This window comes from Solanum verrucosum, unplaced genomic scaffold (assembly GCF_900185275.1).
Source record: "Solanum verrucosum unplaced genomic scaffold, falcon-dt-bn FXZP01000261.1, whole genome shotgun sequence".
In the NCBI taxonomy this organism is placed as follows: Eukaryota; Viridiplantae; Streptophyta; class Magnoliopsida; order Solanales; family Solanaceae; genus Solanum; species Solanum verrucosum.
In genome coordinates this window covers 6,376,806-6,386,629 of record NW_026019969.1, presented here as the reverse complement: position 1 = coordinate 6,386,629, position 9,824 = coordinate 6,376,806, and the positions used below count along the sequence as shown (strand labels likewise).

At 32.2% G+C, this 9,824-nt stretch overlaps 2 protein-coding genes across 2 annotated transcripts; one reads left to right on the top strand and one right to left on the bottom strand.

Annotated features, from left to right (window-relative positions):
* Window positions 1–2,175: 2,175 nt before the first annotated feature.
* LOC125815180 (uncharacterized) lies at window positions 2,176–6,102 on the top strand. Its single transcript, XM_049494594.1, has 3 exons — window positions 2,176–2,643; window positions 5,379–5,611; window positions 5,694–6,102. The coding sequence occupies exons 1-3, from the start codon at window positions 2,179–2,181 to the stop codon at window positions 5,938–5,940; spliced, it is 945 nt and encodes a 314-aa protein (XP_049350551.1). The 5' UTR covers window positions 2,176–2,178; the 3' UTR covers window positions 5,941–6,102.
* A 915-nt stretch (window positions 6,103–7,017) lies between these two features.
* LOC125815189 (60S ribosomal protein L18-2) lies at window positions 7,018–9,811 on the bottom strand. Its single transcript, XM_049494604.1, has 4 exons — window positions 9,606–9,811; window positions 9,381–9,509; window positions 9,091–9,273; window positions 7,018–7,332 (listed from the first exon to the last, which is right to left on the bottom strand). Exons 1-4 carry the CDS (start codon window positions 9,696–9,698, stop codon window positions 7,174–7,176), a joined length of 564 nt encoding a protein of 187 aa, XP_049350561.1. The 5' UTR covers window positions 9,699–9,811; the 3' UTR covers window positions 7,018–7,173.
* Between the last annotated feature and the right edge of the window lie 13 nt (window positions 9,812–9,824).

Sequence of the window (9,824 nt, the reverse complement as noted above, 5' to 3'; positions counted from 1 at the left end):
TAAAAGAAACAAAAAAAATTAATTGACAAAATAATATAAATAACACTAATTATGAGATTAATAGCATTGATGAGGAAAGGAACTAAGTATGATCATATTTTTAAATTCTTTTTTAAGAAAATATATATAAACTTTAATTAAAGATAAATAAGAGAAAAAACTTTAATTAAAGATACAAAAAATAAAGTCAAAATAAAAGAAGAAAGAAATTAGAAGAATAATGAGGTTGAAAGAAATAATATCTAATTTTCTCTCTTGTCAAATCACAAAATAAATTTTTGTTTGTTCTCCTCCTAATTTGATACTAATTCCATAAATAGAATGATTTTTTCTCCAAATAATTTTGCTTACCCTTTGAAACACTAATCTGCCTTCTTAAAAAATTCTCAACCACAATCAATTTTCTCTCCTTGTAGGAGGAATAAACATTTTTTCAAAAAGTCTTTTATTTTGAAGAGAAACTTTTGTTATATGATTTCTTTCTTTACGTCAATGTCTTCACAAGAATCATGAGATATTCTCTCTTTCTCTTTTGTTAAAAAAGTCACATGACCTAGAATTTTGATGGACATCTTAGCGACATAAGTTAATACCATATATTCATCATCATCGTCAGAAGAAGAAGAGCCAAAGTGAAGAAATTTGTTCTTATTTATTACAAATGCTCAACTATTTTATTTTATTTTATAGGCTAAATAATTATAAACAGTTATGAAAAATGAATAGTTTTTATCTTTTCATCTTCCATAGTTCCATTTCCATTTACTTAAATCTATATTAGTGTGATGGATGTTATAAAGGACATAATTAATTAGATATGACATAAATACTTTCAGTTTTTTTTTTTTACAATACAAATAAAAAATACAAAACAAAGATAAAATGTCAAAAAAAGGAGAAAAAAGATGAATAGAAATGCTGGCCATAGAGAGGTGTCACATCATATTGTCTATATTCAGCTTTATATATATATATATATATATATCATTTAGAAAATATATAAAAAGTATTACAAATTGTAACATTCAACCACTTTATTTTTTTTAAATCATATAACTAATTTGATTTACACTCCAAAATTCATAGGTGTCACATAATTTAGACATTAATTATTTATTACTTAATATATGTAATTATATCAATGACACATAAATTGAAATAAAAAAATTACATATTTTATTTGAAAATGACGTAATAGTAATATAAGGTATAATAATTAACAACTTAACATATTTTAAAATTTTAGTTGACTCTCCAAATTTCATATGTGTCATGTAATTGAGACAGAGAGAAACATATATTGGTTTAAAATAAATAAAATATTATAAATTATAATAATTAACAACTTAAAATTTATAAAAAAAATCCTTTAAAAAAATTTAGTTGGCTCTCCAAATTCAATCGATATTACAATAATTAAAACATAGAAATTAACATAGATTGGACTCGTGCTGACATTTATGTTTTCATTTTTTAAATTTTTTCTTTTATACTTTATATAAATAAAAATTTTATGTAAAAAGTATTATAAATCATAATAATTAATAGCTTAAAATATTTGAAAACATATAAAAAAATTTTGTTAACTTTCAAAATTTCATCTATAACACATAAATTGGGAGAAATATAGATATATAGATATTTTACGTTGCTAATTATTGTGAACTATAGTACGTTTTATGTAATTTTCATATATATTACTCTCTTTGTCCTGATTTATGTGATACAAATGAAATTTCAGAAGTCAATGAATTTTTTATAAGTTTCTTTTTATATTAACTTGTTAATTATTGTGATTTATAATATATTTACGTAAAACATACTCTAAATAAAAGTAATTAACAATTTAAAATATATAAAAACACACTAAAAAATTGATTAACTTCAAATTTCATATGTACAAAATAAATTGAAACAGAAACAATAACATATATTGGGCCCGTGCTAGCACGGGGTCCCATATCTAGTTTTAAAAATAATAAGGGAAAGTAATATTGTTAAGCCGTGTCGTTCCAATGCACCATTATTTAGAGCCATGAATATTATGGCAGCCGCATTTATTTACTTCCATCGGTCACCATCCCGCCTTGCCCTTTTATTTTCCATATAACTACCCTTTAAATATACACATAATATACTTCTATCATAAAAAACAAAGCAGCTGTCTTCAACAAAAAAATGGAAGGCATCGAGCACAGAACATTGAACGTTAATGGCATCAACATGCACGTAGCTGAAAAAGGCAAAGGCCCCGTAGTTCTCTTCCTCCACGGCTTCCCCGAACTTTGGTACACATGGCGCCACCAGATTGTAGCCTTGGCTGACCAAGGCTACCGTGCAGTGGCGCCTGATTTACGTGGCTACGGGGACACGGACGCGCCTAAGGAAGTTACGAGCTATACTTATTTTCACGTAGTGGGTGATTTGGTAGCGCTTATTGAGTCGTTAGGTGTGGAGAGTGTGTTTCTAGTGGCTCATGATTGGGGTGCCATGATTGGTTGGTACTTGTGTTACTTTAGGCCTGATTTAGTGAAGGCATATGTTTGTCTTAGTGTGCCTTTTAGGCCAAGGCATCCTAAAATGAAGCCTATTCCTACTATGAGAGCTTTCCTTGGAGATGATTACTACATGTGCAGATTTCAGGTACGTATTGTTACAGTTCTTTGCATATATGCTTCAGCTATCATGTTTTTCTTTGAATTAATATTTTGATTTGCTTGAGTCGACAGTCTTTTGAAAATAAATATTTTGTATCTCAATGAGTTAATAATAAGGTCTACATACACTCTATTATTTTTGGAACCCACCTTGTGAGATTTTATTGGATTTGTTGTTGCATGTATGATTAATCAAATGATATTGTTACTCATGTACAGTGCGTACAAACAAAGTATTACACAATTACTGAAATATAATCAATTATAAACTTATTTGTCATGTTTTCAGGTTGTCAATTTCACTCTTGATAGATCATTATTTCTACTAATTATTTTTTAAAATAACTTTATGAGTAGTATTGAAAAAATGCTTATAATGTCTTATACCTTTATTGCTTTTGCAATTAGCAAAAGTTAAAGTTTGACAGATCTTTTTTTTAATAGCTTTCACTCTAAGCACCATCCGTTTTTCTAATGAAAATTCTTGTTAAAAGGTACTATACTTGATTAGAATAGGTTTTCTATCTTTTATTTTCTTCCAAACTAAATAAATTGACTTCTACTTTTCTAGTACTCCTTTCAACTTCTAGATTTTAAGCTTCTAAAAAATACTGATAACAAAAGAGTAGTTGAAGGAATTTGTTTGTTGTACATTATTGACTTGTTGCTTTTGAGAAAAAGCAGTAGATCCAAATTAAAGGTCCTTGTTCAATGTAGAGATTAAAGTTAGCACTGACCACTGTTATTGTCAAATCTGACTATCCAATACAGTCCTCTTATTTTTATCCTCATTGGATCAAAATGGGGTCCAAATATACTGCAGCACTAACGTAAAGTCATTAGTTGCTGGTACAGTCGATTTTAATGATGTAACGTGCATGTGTGTGTTATAAATATCGTTTTGGCCAAAAAAATATTGTATGTAGTAATTTAAATTAAGGCATAATCCATCCCCTAAAGTTGACACGAACTTTCACTTAGATACTTCAACTAAGCTTTGTACATTTTAGACACTTCATGTCGCATCTCGTTGTGTCATTTTGACACTTTTCACTGACTAAGCACGGTACATGTGCTACACGAATTTTAAGCGCATCAGAGACACCTTCTTCTTCCTTGCTTTCTCCCTTCCATCTTATCCACCTTTTGCTATCCTCCATCACCCACACAACTTTTTTTAAAAATTCTACAATACTTTACGGGGTTACCCTCTTTGATTCTTTCATCTTCTTTGAAAATCAAATTTGCATCTTGATTCATATTCAAAAATAAAATCGATTTCAAGGGAACAAAAAAAGAAATCAACTTCTTTCAAATGAGAAAAACTGATTTACAAGAAGTATAAGCACTAGTTACTTTTTATTTGCTAAAATCACTTATTGGTTGGGTCCTTATTATATGTAAAATGACCTAAAGTGATACGGAAAGGTGTTAGTTTAATTTGTTCGTTAACATATATAGACCAACACATAGATTTTCTAGTAGTGTTGTTGTACTAGTACCTCATCTAAACTAATCTGTTAGTTTAAATTACTAATTTGGAGAAAGTTGTTAGTGTCCGTGGACCGTAATAGGGTATCAAGACTACAAATCACTGCACTTAGGAATGTCTGTTTGGTCTTAATTTAATTAAGTAGAGTAATTCTTAACGCACAACATGATCCACTCTATATGTATGTATTATAGTGTTGTTGCTAAGGAAAATTTTTTTTGGCCAAAATGATATTTTTCCTATGTTATTTTATCTTTTTAAATATTTTTATTCTTCTAACTTTAATACATTTTAACTTAAAAAAAAAAATTAGTTTATTTTAAAACTAAAAAAATATTATATTTTTATAAAATTTCTAATCAAATTTTGATTAAAATTTTCGGGTCATTTAGCATTACTATTCCCTAAATACTTGAGTACTATGCTGTTTGAACTTTATAAAAATGTCAAAAAGATATGTTGTCAGTAAATTTTTCTTATCGTGCACTTTGGAATAAGAGCTTATCAGATAAAATTGAAAACTAGCCAAGTGGGGTGACTGATGCTGGCTCAATAAATGCTTGCTCTCTCCTCCAAATTGTCACGTGAATTTAGCTTGCTATAATTGGCTGGTTGGGGCGGTTGAAACACCTATATTAATGACTTTTTTGGTTTCCCGCTTGCTAGTTGCTGCTCAATTAAATTTTGAGTTCGTTTGGGTGGTGCTCCCAAAACGATTTCTTCGTACCATATCAGTGTTCGAATGCAAGACTTCTGATTAAGGATGGTGCAGTTCTACCAATGCAATACAACACATTATATTACTAATTGACTTTTATGTAATTTTACCGTAAAAGAGTACTTATTACTCCCTCCGTCCCTATTTACTTGTCCATATTTCCTTTTTTAGTTGTCTCTATTTAGTTGTCCATTTTGACAAATCAAGAAAGGACAACAAATTTTTTCCTATTATACCCTTGTTTACACTTCTTGAAAATTGTAAAAGTGTATGTTGTTTCCCTCCAATTTATTTCACTTTAATTCAAATAAGTGGTTGTAATTTTGAAGTGAAAAGTTGTCATAAGAGTAAAATTGTAACTTCACTGTGCTAATCATTGTTGCCTTAATCTGTGTGTCATTTCTAAAGTGGACAACTAAAAAGGGACGGAGGGAGTATAAAAATTGATACAAAGTGATTATGTTTGTTTCTCTAATGAGGGGTTAATGTAAGATTGTGATTTTGATATTAGGAGCCAGGCATGGAAGATGAGATGGCCAAATACGGCAGTGAAGCAGTACTGAAAAAGATATTGATAGATAGAAAACCAGGACCACCTTGTTTACCCAAGGAGAATCCCTTTGGCATTTCCTCTGATGATAAGTTGCCTTTATGGCTTTCTCAAGATGATCTCAACTACTACTCTACCAAATTTGACCAAAAGGGATTCACTGGTGGACTAAACTACTACCGCGCTCTTGATTTGTACGTTCCATTGACCCTAATTATATTATAATTTGAATGTGATTTACAGGTTTCTTAAACCATACCGTTGAATTTTGGGCAGGAACTGGGAGCTGACAGCTCCGTGGACAGGGGTGAAAGTGAATGTCCCTGTAAAATTTGTGGTAGGTGATTTGGACGTGGTGTATACAACACCAGGAATGAAAGAGTATGTGCATGGAGGAGGTTTCAAGAAGGATGTGCCCATGTTGGATGATGTTGTTGTGTTGGAAGGAGCTGCTCATTTCATTAATCAAGAAAGAGCTCAAGAGACTAACTCTCACATTTATGATTTTATTACCAAGTTCTGATCTAAATGTTACTCGTTTGTTGGCTTAACTTATGATGTAGTACTACTTTTCAATCACTTCTGGTTACTCAACTCGGCACAATGTTGGTTTTGAAGTTTTATTTGAGTGGTCACAGTTGTTATTCAACGTTTATGGTTTCCTAAATTACAATTGTTATGACTAATGCACTCCCTTTCTCCAGCATGATAGATAGAAATTGAACACCCAACTCAAATTATAAACGTCACAGCTGCTTGAGTATGCTCAATTTTGGGGCTCGTGCATGGAGAAAGGAAATACTAGTACGTATAAAAATAAATCCTTACTGACTTAAACAAGCTAAAATTCAATTAAACAATTTTTGATAGGTGAACAATGAACGAGAACTCTAATCACACTTGGCTAAAATGTGACATGTAACTAGAAGTGGTAGACTAAAATCTAAGACCGTTTCCAACATATGGTATTGATAGTTATTTTTTTCAGTCATTTTGTGGGTTAGTTTCATATTTGTTAACTGAAATTTACATTGTAAATTTTGTTCCTATATTGTACACCTGAATGGGCAATAATAAATCATTCTACCACTTCGCTTGCATATCGACAAAAGCAATTCCTAACAAAAACTACCGTCAACATGATTATTAAGCAAGATTTACATATATCACCAATGAAAATTTCGATGCAATATAACAGGACATCTGAAATTGGTATTCTATTTTTCAATTTACTATATCTAAACATCAAATTGCCATACAAGCAATAAACCAAGTCCCTCCCTCTGCTTGTAGCTCAGTTCATTGATATCCCTATTGTAAATTGATTGAAATTATGCAGTACAGTTGACATAAAAGGCAAGTACGTAGCACTTTAATTAACCCGAAGCCAAGGTGTTTCAGTCGATAAGTAAAAGAGGGAGGCAAGCGGTAGTTGATTTTGGTGGCAACAAGAAGTGTAGCAGGTGTAGTAGGATATACTATTGTAATTGAGCTCGCAATTCCAAACAACCCAATCCATATAACATGAGGATGGGGGGAATGTAAAACAATTAGTCATATTATATGGACTTTTGCTTAACGATAAACTGATGCAGCACAATCATTTTAAACTAAAAGTTGGTTTCAAAGTAGATAAAAATCAAATATCCTCAACAAGACGGGAGTAAACATAAGCAACTGCATACTAGAGTCTGCAAAAACTTGTACTGCCACGATACAAATAACAACCATTCTTAGATAAATAATAGAAATCAACTTAAACCTTGTAACCCCTGCTCTTCCTCTTTCCTCTAGCTCTCTCAAACTTTCTTCCCTTGGCACGGACATATGGTTTGGTATGGCTGTGCGGAACACCTGGAGCTGGACCAAAGTGCTTCACTGCTTCACGTGCATTCTTAGGACCTCTGAGGAGAAGCTGCAAATCAATCAACAATGTTAGCATTCAAACAAGCTGGGACTTTTTATAACTAGAAATCAACACAGTAAAGGGAATATTATACTCCATAAAAAAAAAACATCTATCATAAAACAAATTTAACCTAATTCCAAATAATAGTGTACTATTTCATGTTACATTAGCATTATGCGCTTTCTATACCATCCAATATCTAGTTAATTGAGAGGGTATCTTTGTCCTCTTAAAATTTGCTGCCATCCATAAGACTCAAAAATATACATAACATAACAATTATTTGGAATAAGTGTAATCCTGATACATTGAAGCACATATCCATCGATTCAGTTAGGAAAAGGCTTAAGCAGATAGGATCTTTTTCTGGTTTGCTATACGCACAGATAAAATCTTTGAAATCATAAAAAGATTTCCAAGAAGAACTAAGTGCGATAAATGAACAGCTAAGATCCTCTTAAAATTTGAAGTAATCCAGACAAAAGAATGTTTACATGTTACATTCGCTTTCTATGATTTCTAATCAGAGATCAAAGTAAATCAAGAGGGAACATTGTTCATCTTAAAATCTGCAACCATTGAAGCACAACTCCATATATTTCAGTTGGGAAAAGACTTGAGCACTTAATTGGAAAAGATATAACCCCAATACATTGAAGCACAACTCCATATATTTCAGTTGGGAAAAGGCTTAAGCAGACGGGATCTTTTCTGGTTTTCTATACGCACAGAAAAAATCTTTGTAATCATAAGAAGATTACACAGAAGAGTATTGTGCAACAAATGAACAGCTAAGGTGATATTAAAACTTACAGACATCCAGATAATAGTACTTTTTCATGTTGCATTAGAATTCAATGCTTTCTTTTCAAATATTTAGTAAAACAAGAGGATATGTTGTTCATCTTAAAATCTGCAGTCATCCTGGAAGAGACTAAACAATTATACAACATACTAATTATTCGGAAAAATGTAATCCCAATACATTGAAGCTCAACTCCATATATTCAGTTGGGAAAAGGCTTAAGCAGATAGGCTCGTTTATGGTTTTCTATACGCACAGATAAAATCTTTGAAATCATAAGAAGATTCCCAAGAAGATCGATGTGCAACAAATGATCAGCTGGAATTACAAATACATAGGGTGCAATGGACAGAGAAGAAGCCACTAAAAATAACATTCAAAATACAGAGGACGTAGCTGAATTGCGAATAAAATCAAGAGATAAGAAAGAATGGCCAAACAATGTCAAATTGTCATTGGGTTAACATGAAAGCACGTGTACCCTTCACTGAGAGTAAGTGTTTTACTGGATAAGGCCACCACACAAAATTATACCAACTATCTCACAGGCATACTAGCATTTAACCATGCAAACTGACAATCCAAATAACAAAGTATCCATAAAAATACAATGAAAGACAAACTGTTGGTCACATACAGCAAAACATCAAGCCACTCAAATGTGTACAGAGAATCAAGACTCACAACGAAAATGCAGCAAGATAATTAAGGGTCATTCGAGGTTTAATATCCAAATATCAAAAGCTTTTCTGTTCAGTAAATCCATGAAAAATCAAGTACTAAACAATAGTAGTAACATCAAAAGCTGAAAAAATGGGACTTATCACCCTTCTCTAATTAAAAACAGTCAACCAATTCACCAAAAGTGAAAATATAGATACAAATCACACATAGCTAACAAAGACACCTGAAACAAAATACTGCAAGTAGCAAAGAACTATAAAGATCTGATTCAATACCGTGTTCTGTCCAAGTGGAGCCCTGAGAGCCAACTGATCGAATGTCAAGCATTCACCACCAGCCTTCTCAATCCTTGCCCTGGCTGTCTTTGTAAACTTCAAAGCACACACCTTCAATTTTGGAACTTCATAAGCCCTAACATCGTCGGTAACAGTACCCACAAGGACAACAGTCTTATCGCCCTGATAAACAAATATCAAAACCATCACTTCACCCACAAACACAAACAAAATCACATGTACATCTAAGTCAACAAAACAAAATACAAAAAGAGCCCTAAACAATATACCTTTCCTTCGGCATAAGAAATCAACCTCGAGAGAGAAAGTGGAGGCTTGTTAATCTTGCTCATGAAGAGCCTCTTAAGAATCACCGCATTGAACTTGCTTCCGGTCCTCCTTGCCAAGAATCGGTAAAGCTATTAACGCACATCAAACAACATAGTTTAAGCCATCAAACAACTTGAAAATTACATAAAGAAAACAAACTTCACTCAAATTTAATCTATATATACCTTGACGAGGAGCTTGAGGTAAACATCGTCAGACTTAGGGGCGGTACGCTTAGTCTTCTTACTCTTACCTCCGGCCTTCAGATCGATACCCATGGCTGGCTGGACTCTGCTGAGAGAGATGGAGAAATGGCTGCAAGAGGCGCCTCTTATATTAATATATGAAGTGAAATGAGGAGGCTAGGGTTTTAAGAGAGGTTTGTGTTGCCCTTGTGTTTTGTG

Bases quoted from the DNA above. Each gene is read 5' to 3' on its own strand.
- LOC125815189 (XM_049494604.1), bottom strand. From the start codon at position 9,698: ATGGGTATCGATCTGAAGGCCGGAGGTAAGAGTAAGAAGACTAAGCGT. The intron at 9,274-9,380 runs GTATATTGTTTA...TTTGTTTATCAG, and splicing joins TTTCTTATGCCGAAGGAAAG to GGCGATAAGACTGTTGTCCT. The intron at 7,333-9,090 runs GTATTGAATCAG...ATTGATTTGCAG, and splicing joins CTCCACTTGGACAGAACACG to CTTCTCCTCAGAGGTCCTAA.
- LOC125815180 (XM_049494594.1), top strand. From the start codon at position 2,179: ATGGAAGGCATCGAGCACAGAACATTGAACGTTAATGGCATCAACATG. The intron at 2,644-5,378 runs GTACGTATTGTT...TTTTGATATTAG, and splicing joins ACTACATGTGCAGATTTCAG to GAGCCAGGCATGGAAGATGA. The intron at 5,612-5,693 runs GTACGTTCCATT...AATTTTGGGCAG, and splicing joins TACTACCGCGCTCTTGATTT to GAACTGGGAGCTGACAGCTC.